This window comes from Erinaceus europaeus, chromosome 1, assembly GCF_950295315.1.
Source record: "Erinaceus europaeus chromosome 1, mEriEur2.1, whole genome shotgun sequence".
In the NCBI taxonomy this organism is placed as follows: domain Eukaryota; kingdom Metazoa; phylum Chordata; class Mammalia; order Eulipotyphla; family Erinaceidae; genus Erinaceus; species Erinaceus europaeus.
Genome location: NC_080162.1, coordinates 78,433,709 through 78,451,718, shown reverse-complemented (window position 1 = coordinate 78,451,718; position 18,010 = coordinate 78,433,709). Strand labels below are relative to the sequence as shown.

The window sequence follows — 18,010 nt, the reverse complement described above, 5'->3', positions numbered from 1 at the left end:
TTTTTAGAATTTATTTATTTATTCATGAGAAAGATAGGAGAGAAAGAACCAGACATTACTCTGGTACATGTGCTTCTGGGGATCAAATTCAGGACCTCATGGTTGAGAGTCCAGTGCTTTTATCCACTGCACCACCTCCTGGACCACTAAAAGTCCTTTTAGGCAGCTAAAGGAAAGATATAAAACTTCCCGAGTTTTCTAGTTCTTAATTTGCCTTCAGCTCAAAGCAACCTATTTGCCATGGTGATCCATTTTTGGGGTGCTGTGTTCTGCTTTCCCTCATGGCTGTATATACTGGGTCAAAAGGTATAAACAATTTCCTTCTCAAAAAATTGATTTTGATTTATATTGCAACCAGCAGTGTATATATGACTTGCTGTTCATCACTACCTGCTCTAGATTGGATACATTTAAAACATTTAAACTACTTTGGTAAGAGATGTTACTGTGGGGGCAGGTGTACATAGCATAATGGTTATGCAAAGAGACTCATGCTCCATAGTCCCAGGTTCAGTCCCCTGCACCGCCATAAACCAGAGCTGAACAGTGCTCTGGGAAAAAAAAGTTACTATGTATTACTTTATATTGTTCTGCTTATCAGGAATAAACATTTTTCTTTTTACCAGTTGCATTTCAGTTTTTTTTTTTAATTGGATGCATATGTCATTTCCTTCTTTATCTACTGGGAATATATTTTCTGACTTTAATTTACATGAGTCTTTTCTGTAATGTCTTTCTATTCTCTTGTTTATTTATTTATTTTTTAAATTTATTTTTTATTTATGAAAGGATAAATTAACAAAACCATAGGGTAGGAGGGGTACAACTCCACACAATTCCCACCACCCAATCTCCGTATCCCATCCCCTCCCCTGATAGCTTTCCCATTCTCTATCCCTCTGGGAGCATGGACCCAGGGTTGTTGTGGGTTGCAGAAGGTAGAAGGTTTGGCTTCTGTAATTGCTTCCCCGCTGAACATGGTTTGCCACCAGAGCTATTGTTAGAACTCAGTGCCTGAACAAGATCAGAGAGAAAACACAAGTAGAACCAGAACTAGAATTGGTGTATTTCACCAAAATAAAAGACTCTAGGGTGGGTGGTGGGGAGAATACAGGTCCAAAAAGGATGACAGAGGACCTAGTGGGGGTTGTATTGTTATATGGAAAACTGGGAAATGTTATGCATGTACAAACTATTGTGTTTACTGTTGAATGTAAAACATTAATTCCCCAGTATAGAAATTAAAAAAAAAAAACAAAACTCAGTGCCTGGATAAAAACACCAATGGTCATGGAGCTCCCCATATATATATATTTTTTTTGTTTACTATTTTCTTACTACTTTCTTTAATGATAAGGACAGAGAGAAATGGGAGGAGGGGAGGAGAAAGACACCTGTGGCATTGCTCTACTGTTTGTGAAGCCTCTCCCCTGCAGGTAGGAACTAAGGGGCTAAAATCTGTGACTTTGCACTGGTAACATGTGTGCTTTCCTGGGTGCGCCAGACTCCTATTTATATTTATTTATTAATGACATAACAGAATCACTCTGGTGAATGCAGTGGTCAAACCTGGGACTTCTTGTTTTCAAGTCTAATGCTTTATCCACTGCGCCACATCCAGCATCACTGCTACATTTATTGATTGGAATTCTGCTTTAAGGAAGAACTATTACTTCTTTCCTATTTATTCATTCAACTATTTATATCAGCGTAAACTCATGAATATTTTATTCTATGTGTTATAATCTAGTATTTTTCCTATTTTGTTGATAAAATTGTCCCAATTTTGACTCATGGAGACTACTTCAAATTCTTTCCTACATGCTTTATAATTTTCTAGATGCTTCCTTTGTTCCTGAAGCTTTTTCAAGTTTATGTTGTATTTTCTTTTTTTTTTTTTTATTTAAAAAAGTTATCTTTATACATTTATTGCATAGAGACAGCCAGAAATCAAGGGGGGGCAGACAGAGCAAGAGAGAGACAGAGTCACCTGCAACACTGCTTCACCACTTGCAGAGTTTTTCCCCTGCAGGTGGGGACCGGTGACTAGAACCTGGTTCCTTGTGCATTGTAACGTGTGCTCAACCATGTGCACCACCACTTGGCCCCTTCATGTTGTATTTTCTTTCTTGGCCCCTTCATGTTTGTTTGTTTTTCTTTCTTTCTCTTTTTTCTTTCTTCCTTTCTTTCTTTCTTTCTTTTTTCTTTTAAAGAGATTTTATATATTAATGAGAAAGGAGGAGAGAGAGAAAGAACCAGACATCACTCTGGTACATGTGCTGCTGGGGATCGAACTCCAGACCTCATGCTTGAGAGTCCAATACTTTATCCACTGTACCACTTCCCAGACCACCACGCTGTCTTTTATTTTCTTCTCTTTTCTCTTCTTTTTTTTTTTTATTGGATAGGACAGAGAGAAATTGAAAGGGGAAGATAGAGAGGGAGAGGGTGGGGGTAGATAGCATAATGCCTGTGCAAAGAGACTTTCATGCCTGAGGCTCTAAAGTCCCAGGTTCAATCCCCCATTCCACCATAAGCCATAAGCCAGAGCTGAGCACTGCTCTGGTAGAGAGGGAGAGGGAGAGGAAGAGGAAGATAGACACTTGCAGACCTGCTTTATTACTTGTGAAGTGACACACACCCCTCCCCCTGCAGGTGGGGAAGTATTTTCTTTGCACTTGTTCTAGTTCTAGAATCAGCAATTTCTCTACAACTTCTTTTTCCTTTTATTGGAGAATAGTATTTAGAATACTTGCAAATTTAGAACTAAGTGCTAGGAGCCGAGCAGTGGTACAGCTCACAGAGCATACATGTTACAGTGCAAGGACCCAGATTCAAGCCCCTGGTTCTCATTTGCAGGATGGAGAGCTTCACAAGCAGTAAAACAGTACTGCAGGTGTCCTTACCTCCTCTTCCTCTTATTTATTTATTTATTATTGTATACAGACAGAAATTGAGTGGGAAGGGGTGATAGAGAGGGAAAAAGACAATGAGACACCCGCCACCTGCCCTGTTTCACCACTTGTGAAGCTTTCCCTCTGCAGGTGGGGACCAGGGGCTTGAACCTGGGTCCTTGTGCATTGTAATGTGTCCATTTAACCAGGTGTGGTACTCCTGGCCCCTCTTTTCTCTATCTCTTCCTTCCATCCCAGTTTCTCTCTTTCTATCAAAAAAAAAAAAAAAAAGATCTGGGTGCTAAGTATACATGGGTGTATATTATTAAATTTCACTTGAAGTTTTTGAAAGCAGCTTGATATAGATGAAAAAAGATAGCACTTTTTTCTTTTTGTATTATCATTTTATGGGGAAAATAATGGTTTATAGGACAGTTGTTGACACATAGGTACAATTTTTATCTCCCATGATAGGAGTCTGCACACCACTCCCACTACCAACCCAAGTCCCTCTTCACTATCATACAGTGCTATCTCTATGCCCCTCCTATCTTCCACTAGTCCAGAGTCCTTTGCTTATGCTACTGTATACCTCACCAAGTCCAAGCATGATTCTGTGTTTTCCTTTTCTTGCCTTGCTTCTTAAGTAAGATCATTTGTTAGTTATCCTCCTTAGGTCTTAATCTCACTTAACATTATTCCTTCTAAGTTCCATCCAAAATATGGGAAAAAAGAGAAGATTTTGTTATTTCATATAGCTGAGTATTATTTCGTGGTGTGTATGTACCACAACTTTTTTTTTTTTTTTTTTTTTTGCCTTCAGGGATATTGCTGGGGCTCGCTGCCTGCACTGTGAATCCACTGCTCCTGGAGTCCATTTTTCCCCTTTTGTTGCCCTTGTTGTTTATCATTGTTGTGGTTATTGCTGCTGTTGTTGTTGGATAGGACAGAGAGAAATGGAGAGAGGAGGGGAAGACAGAGAGGGGGAGAGAAAGACAGACACCTGTAGTCCTGCTTCACCGCTTGTAAAGTGAACCCCCTGCAGGTGGGGGCCCGGGGGATTGAACCAGGATCCTTGTGCTGCCCCTTGGGCTTTGCACCATGTGCGCTTAACCCGCTGCGCCACTGCCCGGCTCCGTACCACAACTTTCTTAGCCACTCACCTGTTGTTGTATATCTACATTGCTTCTAGGTTTGAACTATTACAGATTGTGCTGCTATGAACATTGGTATACATAGATCTCTTTGGATAGGTGCTTTTATAGTTTTTTGGATAGAACCCTGGGAAAAATGCTGAATCATTGGGTAAATTCATTTCTAGTGTTCTGAAGAACCTCCAGTTTGCTTTCCATGGTAATTGAACCAATTTACATTCCCATCATGAGTGTAGATTTGTTACTCTTGGGTCCAGGTGATGGCACATCTGGTTAAGTGTACACATTACAGTGCACAAGGATACGGGTTGAAGCCCCTGATCCCCACCTGTAGGGGGAAAGCTTCATGAGTGGTGAAATAGGGCTGCAATTGCCTCTCTGTCTCTTTCCCTCTCTATCTCCTCCCTCATTTTATCCCTGTCTCTATCAAATAAATAAATAACAAAAAAGTAAATTAAAAGAAACAGGAGTTACTCTTTTCCTACATCTTCACCAGTATTTGTTGTTTCTGTCCTTTCTGATGTATGACATTCTCACAGGTGTGAAGTGAAATCTCATTGTTGTCTTTATTTGCATTTTTCTAATCAGTGACTTTGAGTATTTTTTCTAATGTTTATTGGCCATTTGAATATCCTCTTTATTAAAAATTCTATCCGTGTCCTCTCCACATTTCTTAATTTTTAATTTTTTTGGTCTTGTTTTTGCTGTGTTTTGTGAGTTCTTTATATATTTTTATTAGTCTTTTGTCTAATATATGGCATATAATTAAAAAAATAATATTCCCTTTTGTTGCCCTTGTTTATTGTTATAGTTATTATTATTGTTGTTGTTGGACAGGACGGTGAGAAATGGAGAAAGGAGGGGAAGACAGAGAGGGGGAGAGAAAGATAGACACCTGCAGACCTGCTTCACCACCTGTGAAGTGACTCCCCTGCAGGTGGGGAGCCAGGGCTTGAACCAGGATCCTTACTCCGGTCCTTGAGCTTTGCGCCACCTGCGCTTAACCCGCTGTGCTACAGCCTGACTCCCTGGAATATAAATTTTTTCTTTTATAAATTTTTTCTATTCAGTAGGTTGTTTTTTAGTTTGGGTATTAGTTTTTTTGTGCTGAAGCTTTTTAATTTGCTGTAGACCCATTTGTTTATTTTTGTTTCCCTTACTGTTGGACTATGACTTTATTTCTTTCAGCCTTTGTGCCCTCATCTCTAAATGGAAAAAAATAATATCTATTTTTTGTTTGTTGTGAGATAACAAGTAAAACACCAAGCATATAGGTGTACACACACACATACAGAGAGAGAGACACATCTCAGTATCTCATATAGATATCAGTAAGTTGTAACTACAGTTTTTTGTTGCTATTCATATTCATGCTGCTTGGATAATTTTTTCTTTACTGTGTAAAATGACATTAAAAAAACTTTTTGTCATAAAACTACTTTAAGTAAGTTGCAACCTTTCCCTGGGTCTTAGTTTTTTTTATACGTATAATGAAAAGTTTGGTGTTCAGAGATTTCTGAGATTTCATCCAGCTCTTAAGTGTTGCTGTTAAAGTTATTCATTAGTTCTTCAGTTGCCTTTTCTCCAAGCTAAACAGTCCCAATTCAATTTAACCTTTCCACTAGGACATTTTATTCATCTCTTTGATCATTCCTGTAGTTCTTTTCTGGACTTTCTCCAGACTGTCCTTCTATTAAAATTAAAAAAATCAAAAAAACATTAAAAAGAAAAGTCTACCTATTTTTTTATTGAGTGCCGACTCATTGCCCAGATTGGTGTAAAGCATTAGGACAGAAAATGAAAGAGGTATAAAGTAGACTATATCCTGGTAGAGCTTATTGTCTTGCTGAAAGGACTAGATACATACATCCAAAGATTTGCTTAAGCAGTTTGGGAGGTGGCATAGCAGAAAGAGTCCAAAACGTTGTGGGTTTGAAGTCCTGAGTTTGATCCCCAGAACTTCACATGCCAGAGTGCTGTTCTGTCTCTCTTTCTCTTGTTAATAAATTAAAATAAACAGAAGAATTGCTTCAGTGCTTCCATTCTTCCTCTCATTCTTTTCCTAATCTTTCCTTTCTTCCCCCTTTCTTTCCTTTTCTTTCTTGGAATAGAAATGTGTGAATTCATTGTTTCGTGCCCACCCCACCCCCCTTTATTTCTGTTCACTCAGAGGGATAGGAGTACCATAGTGAGATAGATAGATAGATAGATAGATAGAGCATACACTCTCGCCCATGTGTGGCAGGAGAGACACCACAACATCTCTCCATCACCTGTTGAGCTTCCTCAGTTCTATCCATGGTGCTGTCATGTGGGGTTAGGGCTCAAATTCAAGGCCCTGTGTATAGTAAAGTATTGCCTAAACTGTCTGAACACTGGCTAACCACTGGCCTGCCTGCTTACTCCTTAAGGCTCCTCTGTGAAAAATTTTCTGATGACTCTAGATTTACTTTAATGTCTCCATTTTTTTTTCTTAATAATTTATTTCTTTATTGGGGAATTAATGTTTTACATTCAACAGTAAATACAATAGTTTGTACATGCATAACATTCCCCAGATTCCCATTTAACAATACAACCCCCACTATGTCATTCATCATCTTTCATGGACCTGTATTCTCCCCACCCACCCACCCACCCCAGAGTCTTTTACTTTGGTGTAATACTCCAATTCCATTTCAGGTGTCTCCATTTTTTTTTTTGTCATTTATAATTCCACATCTTTAAGAAAATTGGCACATTTTATCGAACTATATTTTTATTGATATAAAAATATCAGAAAAGCACATATATATATAGCTTGATGAATTGTACATTGTGAACATAGTAATCACCAGATAAATAGAACTATGGGGGCTGGGCGTTAGCGCAGCAGGCTTAGTGCGCATTGTGCAAAAAGCTCAAGGACCCGCTCAGGGATCCCGGTTCAAGCCCCTGGCTCCCCACCTGCAGGGGGGGCCGCATCACAAGTGGTGAAGCAGGTCTGCAGGTGTCTTATCTTTCTCTCCATTTCTGTCCTATCCAACAACAACAATAGCAATAACAACAATAGCAACAATAAACAACAAAGGCAACGATAAACAACAAGGGCAACAAAAAGGGAAAAGTAGCCTCCAGGAGCAGTGGATTCATAGTGCAGGCACAGAGTCACAGCTATACACCTGGAGGCAAAAAAAAAAAAAAAATAGAACTCCACAAGTCTAATCCCCTGCAAGCCAAAGTTAGCCATGGCCTTCATTTTGAACACCATAGTACAGTTTTACATTTATTTATTTATTTATTTATTTATTTATTTATTTATTTATTTATTTATTACCAGGGCACTGCTCAGCTCTGGCTTATGGTGATGAATGGGGATTGAACCTGGACTGAACCAGGCATGAGAGTCTGTGCATAACCATTATGTCATCTCGCTTACCCAGTATATATTTTTAATCTTTATTTATTATTAGATGGAGATAGAAAGAAATTGAGAGAGGAGGAGGAAATAGAGAGGGAAAGAGACAGAGAGACATCTGTAGCACTGCTTCACCACTTGTGAAGCTTTCTCCCTGCAGGCAGGGACCAGAGGTTTGAACCTGGGTCCTTGTGCACTGTAATGTGTGTGCTTAGCCAGGTTCACCACTGCCTGGCCCCATCCATTATAGTTTTGTATTTATTTATTTAATTGCCTCCAAGGCTGTCACTGGGGCTCAGTGATGGCATTACAAATCTACCACTTTTGGCATTTTTTTCTTGTTTTATTTATTTTCTTCCATTTTATTTGATAGGACAGAAAGAAGTTGAGAGAGGAGGAGGGATAGAGCTGGAGTTAGGGCAGGGACAGCAAACAGAGGGGACATTAGTCTGTGACAAGAGACTGGAAGGAAGTGAAGCAGGATGACAGGGTGCAGGGGGAGGCATGCTTTGTTTGTGAAGCATCCACCCTGCAGGTGGAAGGGCAAACTAGCCTGTACACTTAACCAGGTGTGCCACTGCCTGGTCCCCTACTTTTGCCTTTAAACATACATTATTGGTTTGGAGAGATAGCTCACTGGAAAGGGTGCATGCCTTGCTCCATGTTCACTCCAAGGTTGAACCTTACTACCACATGGAAGTTATTGCACCAGAGCAAACTATAGTGTTCTAGTATCTCTCTTTCTGTCTTTGCCTGTCTTTGTATCTGAATGAAAAAAGTGCATTTCAAGGCCCCAGGCTCCACAAAAACAAACAAAAATGTATTTATTCTCTTGTCTTTGTCTGCTTTCATTCAACTTTGTTTTAGAGATTCATCCATGTTTCCCCATTGTTGTGTAGTATTTCATTATGTGGATTACCATGGTTCATTTGCCCACTTTTCTGTTGGTGAACGTTTGGAATGTTTCCAGTTTGGGCTATTACTAATAGTGCTAAAAACAGTCTTGTTCATATATTTTTTGTGGACATGTGCATGCATTTCTCAGAATTGGAATTGTTGTGTTTTCTAGAATGTGCATGCATTAATCTTCAGTAGATTTTGCAAGATACCTTTCCAGAGTTCTTATACCATTGTACTAGCATGCAGTATATTAAAATTTTTGTTCTACATCCTTGCTAACACTGTGTGTGTTGTTGTTGTTGTATGATGATCTTTAAGCATTTAAAACTGCTAAAGGTTACTATTTATTTATTAAAGATTTTATTTGTTTTTGTTATTGAGAAAGATAGGAAAGTAAAAGAGAACCAGATACCACTCTGGTACATGTGCTGCCAGGGGTTGAACTCAGGACTCATGCTTGAGAGTCCAATGCTTTATTTATTTATTATCTTTATTTATTGGATAGAGATAGCCAGAAATTGAGAGAATAGGAGAGATAGGGAGAGAGAAAGAGAGACATCTGAAGACCTGCTTCACTGCTTGTGAAGCTTTCCTCCTGGAGGTGGGGACTGGGGGCTCAAACCTGGGTCCTTGAGCACTGTAACATGTGCACTCAACCAGGTGCGCCACCACCTGGCCCCAAGTCCAATGCTTTATCCACTGTGCCACCTCCTGGATCACACCTCCTTATTCATTTCTCTCCTCCAGGCATGTCACTGGGGTTTTGTGTCTGCACAGTTCCATTGACCCTAGCAGATTTTTTTTTTTTATTAGAAGGTGAGAGAAAGGGAGAGAGATGGTGAGAGATATAGAGAGGACCAACACCACAGCACTATTCCACTGACACTATGCATGTTGCTCCTGTGTGACAGCTGGGTGCTTGAACCTGGGTCCTTGTACATGGAAAAATGTGCTTCTACTAGGTGAGCTATTTCCTGGCCACCTCAACAGATATTTATTGAACATCAGTCAAATACTAGGCACCATTCTAGATGCTCTTCTTGGTCTTTTATCACCAGAAACTGGGTTAAGGAAGGCTAGGGAAATATTGTAGTCACTACTTTGAAGCAGCTGTGCTTGATTCATCCTTAAAGCAACTGCTCAGTGTTGCTTTTTTTTTTTTTTTTTTTTTAATCCCCTAGTGGCATCAGATGAGCCAGTTCCTAGCATGTGGTGTACCTGAACAGATTCATGGACTAGACATGCAACTGAGAAAGAAGTATCATACCACAACTCAGGTGAGACTCATTAGTACTTTCTTTTCTTTCTTTTTTTCTTTCTCTTCTTCTCTTTCTCTCTCTCTCTTTTTCTTTCTTTCTTTTTTGCTTCCAGGGTTATTGCTGGGGACTGGTACCTGTACTACGAATCCACTGTTTCTGGAGGCCCTCTTTTTCCCATTATTGTTGTTGTTGTTGTTGTTGGATAGGACAGAGAGAAACTGAGAGAGGAAGGGAAGACAGGGTTGGAGAGAAAGATAAGACACCTGCTTCTATGCTTGTGAAGTGATCCCCCCCCCCCCCCACCACAGGGGATTAGTTGGGGACTTGAACCGGGATCCTTGTGCTTCACACTATGTGTACTTAACCTAGTGCACTACTACCTGGCCCCCAGTACTTTCTACTTTTATAGGGTGCTTTCACAAAACTATTTTTAATTGATCATAGCATAATTGCTAGCTGGATGAGGCAAGGGAATTGATCAAATGCAAGTGATAGACTGAATATTTGAATATAAGACTTCTGGTTGTCAGTCTTGTATTTCTTCCATTGTACTTTCTTGCTTGGAAGACACTTTAGAGAAATCTTTTTGATTTGTTGTTGTTAAAAATAATGTTTAACGTTTGTAGATTTCCTTTTTGGTTATGTAGCCTGCCTTCACTTTAAGAGGCTTAGCATTAAATTAGGTTTTTCTTGGCTTTGTAAACTGTAAGACTTGTATCTTCGATAGCCATCAGTAAAATGTGTAATAACCTCAAAAGCAAGACTTTTAATACACTTCAGTGCTTACTTTGCTTAATTATGATTTTGAATGACTTTTGACTGCTTTCATGACATAATTTTCTTGCCTTTTTTTTTTTTTTAAAAAGTCAATATACAACATTCTTTTCAGAGTTATTCTTTGGTAGATTGGGGTCAAGATAGTCTTTTTAAAAATATTTATTTATTTATTCCCTTTTGTTGCCCTTGTTGTTTTTTATTGTTGTAGTTATTATTGTTGTTGTTATTGATGTCATCGTTGGATAAGACAGAGAGAAATGGAGAGAGGAGGGGAAGACAGAGAGGGAGAGAGAAAGACAGACACCTGCAGACCTGCTTCACTGCTTGTGAAGCGACTCCCCTGCAAGTGGGGAGCCAGGGGCTCCAACCTAGATCCTTATGCTGGTCCTTGTGCTTTGCGCCATGTGTGCTTAACCCACTGTGCTACCGCCCACTCCCCAAGATTGTCTTTTAAAAGCACTCATTTCCATTGAATTTTTATTTTTATAGTTCAAATATTTGTATGTACAGAGTTGGAGGGTTGAAGATAAATACTACAGGATTGTTCTACCATCCGTAGAGCTTTCCCACTGTCCATGCTGGGGCTTCATGCATGGTAAAGTATGTGTCCTACAGGGTGAGGCTCAGAACTATCATTTTGATGCCCAAAACTTATCATTTCCTAGGCATGAGTTCATAAGCATTTGATCAATAAGAGGAATGTTTTGCTCTGAAATTTTGTGGTGTGGGGGGGTATATCTCTTAGATTTCTAGATGCATTTTCATTGAGGATGCCCAGAAAAATGGTAATGAAAATTCCAGGTGGGAAAAGATATAGCTCAGCAATAAAAATGCCCTTGGATGGAATGAGAAACAGGAGTTTTTGTTTGTTTTATTTTTTAAAACTATTTTTAATTTTTTCCCCTTTTGTTGCCCATGTTGTTTGTTTTCGTTATTGCTGTCGTCGTTATTGGATAGGACAGAGAGAAATGGAGAGAGGAGGGGAAGACAGGGGGAGAGAAAGACAGACACCTGCAGACCTGCTTCACCACCTGTGAAGCGACCTCCCTACAGGTGGGGAGCTGGGGGCTCAAATCGTGATCCTGATGCCGAACCGTGATCCTGATGCCGGTCCGTGCGTTTTGTGCCATGTCCATGCGTTTTGCAGCCGCTTAACCCATTTATTTTTTGTAATTTATCTATCTATCTATCTATCTATCTATCTATCTATCTATCTATCATTTATTTTTGCCTCCAGGGTTATTATTGTGGCTCAATGCCTGCACTACAAATACACTGCTTCTGGAGGCCATTTTTTCCCATTTTTGTTGCCTTTGTTGTTTATTATTATTGTTGTTCTTATTGCTGTCGTTGTTGGATATGACAGAGAGAAATGGAGAGAGGAAGGGAAGACAGAGGGGGAGAGAAAGATAGACACCTGCAGACCTGCTTCACTGCTTGTGAAGCAACCCCTCCCCCTGCATCCGGGGAGCAGGGGGCTGAAACGAAGATCCTTATGCCAGTCCTTGAGCTTTGCGCCATGTCCGTGCGCTTTGCAGCCGCTTAACCCGTTTTATTTTTTGTAATTTGTCAGGTACACTTAACCCACTGTGCTACCACCTGCCCCCCCATTTATCTATCTATCTACCTATCTATCTATCTATCTATTTCCTTTTGTTGCCCTTGTTTTATTGTTGTAGTTATTATTGTTGTTGTTATTGATGTTATTGTTGTTGGATAGGACAGAGAGAAATGGAGAGAGGAGGGGAAGACAGAGGGGGAGAGAAAGACACCTGCAGACTTGCTTCACCGATTGTGAAGCGACTCCCTGCAGGTGGGGAGTGGGGGGCTCAAATCAGGATCCTTATGCTGGTCCTTTCTCTTTGTGCCACATGCACTTAACCTGCTGCTCTACTGCCTGACTCCCCCATTTTATTTTTTAAATAAAGCTATCTAGGCAATAACTCAGAAGGCAAAGTGCATACTTACTATGTGTGAGGCCCTGGACTGTACCTCTGGTAACACACAGGAGCACCATGGACAGCACCAAAAAAACTTTTTTGATGGTGTAGTAGTGCTTTGTTCTTCCCCCCTTGTCTTCCCCCAACTTCTCAAAATATACAAGAAATATGGGACTGGGGGCTGCTCAATGCTTGAGATCTAGGGATCATTCTTTGGTGTATTAAAAAATATCTTTGCAACTAATTTTAGTTTCTCATTTTTATTAAATAGCTTTCTACTACCAAGGATTTCCCACAGCCTGTTGAAGAGAAGGTTGGTCCCTTCACAAAGATAATAGAAGCCATGGGATTCACAGGACCACTGAAGTACAGTAAATGGGTAAGGTCCTTTTTTTTTTGGCAGGGATGTAAGGCCTTTTAAGTAATATTTTTCTCTTTCTGCTTTGTTCCTTTTGCTCCTCATAGAGGGTTTATTTATTTATTTATTATTGGATAGAGACAGAGATAAATTGAGAGGGGAAGGGAAGTTAGAGAGGGAAAGAGATGGAGAGAGACACCCGCAACCCTGTTTCACCACTTGTGAATCTTTCCCTTTGCAGGTGGGGACCAGGGTTTGAATCTGGATCCTTGTGCACTGTGATGTGTGCCATTAACCAGATGCACCACTGCCTGGCTCCTCCTCATAGAGGATTTTAACTTCTGTTTTCTATTGTGAAATTTATACAGTATCTTGAGAGCTTGCTTCCTAATGTGATGTCTGCCTGACCTCATTCCAAATCATATTTATACAATATATGGCACTGAAATACCCCTTGTACTTACTTTACCTAGTTTCTTAGAAGTATCTTAGTAGCAGACAGGTCAGTAAAACTGGACTTGTTACATGGTATGCCATATATTGGGCTGTCAGAAAAGCTAATGCATTTTTGCTTAGAGAAACAGAAATATACATCATGACTTTTCCAACAATCCACTAGATAAATCCTAAGGAGTTACGTGGGCCAAGCGTTCTGATGGGTAATGTTCTTAATGAAACATTTTTTAAAATTTGTTTTGTTTTATTGATTATTTTTATTGGGAGAATTAGTGGTTTACAGTAAATATAGTTGTTGATACAGGAGTAAAATTTCTCAAATTTCTGCAAGACACTTTCACTTCCAACCTAGGTCCTTCTCCACCATCATTTACCAGGACCTAATAGCTGCACCCCCCTAACCCCTGCATTGGTGCAATACACCAAACCCAGTCTAAGATCTACTTTGTGTTTCTACTTTCTGTTCTTATTTCTTAATAGTTGAGTTCCATTGTATATATACCACTGTGTATGTATAGCACGACTTTCTTAGCCACTCATCTGTTGTTAGTCACCTAGGTTGCTTCCAGGTTTTGGCTATTACAAATAGTGCTGCTGTGAAAATACAGATCTTTTTGGGAGAGTGTGTTTGATTATTTTTTTTTCCTTAATAATTAAAAAAAATTATTTATTTATTCCTTTTTATTGCCCTTGTTTTTTTTTTAAATATTTTATTTATTCCCTTTTGTTGCCCTTGTTGTTTTATTGTTGTAGTTATTGTTGTTGTCGTCGTTGTTGGATAGGACAGAGAGAAATGGAGAGAGGAGGGGAAGACAGAGAGGAGGAGAGAAAGATAGACACCTGCAGACCTGCTTCACCACCTGTGAAGCAACTCCCCTGCAGGTGGGGAGCTGGGGTTTGAACCGGGATCCTTATGCCGGTCCTTGTGCTTTGTGCCACCTGCGCTTAACCCGCTGCGCTACAGCCCGACTCCCCCTTGTTTTTTTTAATTTTAATTTTTTATTTATAAAAAAGAAACATTGACTAAACCATAGGATAAGAGGGGTACAACTCCACACTATTCCCACCACCAGAACTCTGTATCCCATCCCTGCCTTTGATAGCTTTCCTATTCTTTAACCCTCTGGGAGTATGGACCCAAGGTCATTGTGGGATGCAGAAGGTGGAAGGTCTGGCTTCTGTAATTGCTTCCCTGCTGAACATGGGCGTTGACAGGTCGATCCACACTCCCAGCCTCTCTCTCTCTTTCCCTAGTGGGGAAAGGCTCTGGGGAAGCGGAGCTCCGGGACACATTGGTGGGGTTGTCTGTCCAAGGAAGTCTGGTTGGCATCATGCTAGCATCTGGAACCTGGTGGTTGAAAAGTGAGTTAACATACAAAGCCAAACAACTGTTGATCAATCATGGACCTAAAGGCTGGAATAGTGCAGATGAAGAGTTGGGGGGGTGTGTCTTTCATTTTGTAGATAGCTAGTACGCATATTTTAGTTATATTCCAAAGGGCCTGTGGCTATACTAGTTTTTTCTTTTTCTTTTTCTTTTTTCCCATGAGGCTGAAATCTGATATGCAGGTGAATCCAAGTTATTGTCTGGGGAGATGATGTCATCTTTTTCTGGAAAAAGGACCAGAAAGCTGGATCAGGGAAGAGAGTAGCTCCCTAATATGGGAAAGGGGTATAAATATTGTTGACTGTAAACCCCATCGATTTGATGTGATCTGGGGCCCATATTCACTTAAGAGCCTATGTAACCTCTGCATCCTTGTAGATTTGAGCTCACACTCTGTGGCCATGCATAGGAAAATTCCAAGCTGCCCCAATATTAACCCATTTTCCTCAGGTGTAGCATAGAGTATGTTGTCCATCCTCCCTTCGGAGGATGGAACATTCTCTACCATTGTTGATCCAAGTTGAGGGCAATGTCCTATGGGGGCCCACAAAGGGGTCTATTGTGTTGTTACTGATAGAAATGAGCAGTAACAGTAGAGAGAGGGATTTATTCTAGGTCTAGGCCTATCATGTCTGTTTGGGAATCTCAAGACTCCCCGATTAGGGCCCCCAACCCATATAGTTTTATTGTTGTAGTTATTATTGTTGTTCTTATTGATGTCATTCTTGTTGGATAGGACAGAGAGAAATGGAGAGAGAAGGGGAAGACATAGAGGGAGAGAGAAAAACACCTGCAGTCGCCTGTGAAGCGACTCCTCTACAGGTGGGGATCCTTATGCTTGTCCTTTCTCTTTGTGCCACACGTAACCCACTGCACTACCGCCTGACTCCCTGAGTGTGTTTGATTCTTTAGGATCTATCCCCAGGAGAGGAATTGCAGGGTCATAGGGTAGGTCAATTTCTAGGCTTCTGAGAGTTCTCCAGACTGCTTTCCATAGGGGTTGGACCAATGGACATTCCCACCAGCAGTGCAGGAGGGTTCCTTTATCCCACAACCTCTCCAACATTTGTTGCTGCTACCTTTTCTGATGAATGGCATTCTCATAGGAGTGAAGTGGTATCTCATTGTTGTCTTTACTTGCATTTTTCTGACAAGCAATGTCTTGGAACATTTTTTCATGTCTGTTGGTCTTTTGGAGCTCTTCTTTGATAAATATTCTACTCATATCCTCTTTCCACTTTGGATGGGGTCATTTGTTTTCTTTGGTGAGCTCTTTATATATTTTGCACCACCTCCCACACTGCTAATATTTTCTTTTTTTGCCTCTAGGATTATTGCTTGGGCTCAGTGCCAGCACTACAAATCTACTGCTAGCGGCCATTTTTTCCATTTTTTTTTTTTATTAGACAGGACAGAGATATTTAGAGGGGAAGTGGAGGTAGAGAGGGATAGAGAAAGACACCTGCAGACTTGCTTTATACTCCTTGTAAAGTGACCCTACTGCAGGTGGGGACCTGAGGGCTCGAATCAGGATCCTTGCATGGGTCCTTGCACTTCGTACTATGTGCACTTATCCTGGTGAGCCACCGCTGGACCCCTTACCACTTTCTTTTAAAAATATTTTATTTTGGGGAGTCGGGCGGTAGTGCAGCGGGTTAAGTGCAGGTGGTGCAGAGCTCAAGGACCGGCATAAGGATCCCAGTTTGAACTCCCGGCTCCCCACCTGCAGGGGAGTCACTTCACAAGTGGTGAAGTAGGTCTGCAGGTGTCTATCTTTCTCTCCCCCTCTCTGTCTTCTCCTCCTCTCTCCATTTCTATCTGCCCTATTCAACAATAATGACATCAATAACAACAACAATAATAACTACAGTAGAACAACAAGGGCAACAAAAAGGAAGGGAATAAATAAAAAAAAATTATTTTGGGTAGAGGCAGAGAAATTGAAGGGAAGGGGGACATACAGAGGGACATAGAGACACCTGCAACATTGATTCACCACTTAAGAAACTTCCATCCTGCCAGTAGTCAAGCACTACCAATCGTTATTAGTTAATTTTCCTTCTGAAATAATAGCAAGGAGTTTTGTGCTTTAAAGACTAAATGAATATTTTAAAAGTTTTCCTGTTGTCACAGTTATATTTGCCATTCAGATGGTGACTTCTTGATAATAATTGACCCTGAAAAAAATTACTATTATTTTTCTATGAAGCCAGGGTCTTGTACATGTGTGATTTTACCTCTCTGGTCTTCTTTTTCATTATGATAGTCAGGGAAACTAAGAGAGGGATCAACAGATAAAGACACCATAGCTTTCCAAGTAGTACCAGGATTTGAATCTGGGTCAAGTACACTGCAAGGTACTTGCCCACTTGGTGAGTGAGCTTTCTTGTTGGTGCTGCTGTTGCTGCTTCCTCTTCTTCTTCATTGACGTATAATTAGCTTAAGTATTAAAAATATACAACATAGTGACTCATCATTCATTTCCTTTGTGAAATTACTTTTTTTTTTTCTTTTTTTAATGTGCTAGAGATGGAACTTGGGATTTCACTCATGTTCTCCCACTGAGCCAACTCCCTGGCCCAATTATTATTTTCATTTGTGTTTAGTGGGAGAGGCAGACAGAGAAAGCAAAGCACTGCTGTACCAGCCTTGGAGTTCTGACTAATTTATCTTTGTTACATGACCTCAAGCATGCAAAGCCCCCGAGTCCCCTGCAGGTGCACAAAGTGGTGAAGCAGGTCTGCAGGTGTCTATCTTTCTCTCTCCCTCTCTGTCTTCCCCTCCTCTCTCGATTTCTCTCTGTCCTATCCAACAACAGCAACGGCAACAGCAACAGCAATGGCAACAATAACAACAAGGGCAGCAAAATGGAAAAAATGCCTCCAGGAGCAGTGGATTCACAATGCAGGCACTGAGCCCCAGCCATAACCCTGGAGACAGGGGAAAAAAAAATTCCTTTGTGATTTGTAGTAGCTTCTTTTATTTATTTTAATATATATTTTCACTAGTGATTTAATAGTGGTTTATAAAATTATAAGATAATAGGGGTATAATTCCATACCACTCCCACTACCAAAGTTCTGTGCTCCCTCTCCCCTATCCCCAATGGTAGCCTTCATAGTTCTCTCACGTTATATGGTGTGTGTGTGTGTATATATATATATATATATATATATATATATATATATATATGTTTCTTTTTTATTTTTTTATTTTTTTATTTTTCCCCTTTTTTGCCCTTGTGTATCGTTGTCGTTGTTATTATTGTTGTAGAATCATCCATGTTTCACAGAATGGGCAGTTTATATATTAGCATTAAGCTGAGGAAATTCTTCCTATTATGAAGGACACTTGACAAACTGGAATACATTTAGCTGTGGTAATGCATTTAGATGTAGCCTTATGAGAGCTTTAGAAACTGTTGAAAATGAATGTTTGGAGGGATATTGATTGGCCTAAGAAAGAAAAGGTGATGGAGGTTTTCAGTA

General features: G+C 40.2%; 1 protein-coding gene across 3 annotated transcripts in view; it reads left to right on the top strand.

The window, feature by feature from the left end:
- LOC103113137 (ubiquinol-cytochrome-c reductase complex assembly factor 1) overlaps nucleotides 1-18,010 on the top strand; it is a 116,129-nt gene that overhangs the window by 11,157 nt on the left and 86,962 nt on the right. For 2 of the 3 annotated variants that reach the window (XM_016187953.2, XM_007522644.3), the window contains exons 3-4: nucleotides 9,527-9,622; nucleotides 12,593-12,700. In XM_016187953.2, the coding sequence (XP_016043439.1) occupies nucleotides 9,527-9,622; nucleotides 12,593-12,700 (204 nt within the window). The remainder of the gene's footprint in view (nucleotides 1-9,526; nucleotides 9,623-12,592; nucleotides 12,701-18,010) is intronic. The other variant, XM_060188841.1, reaches the window with a different exon arrangement.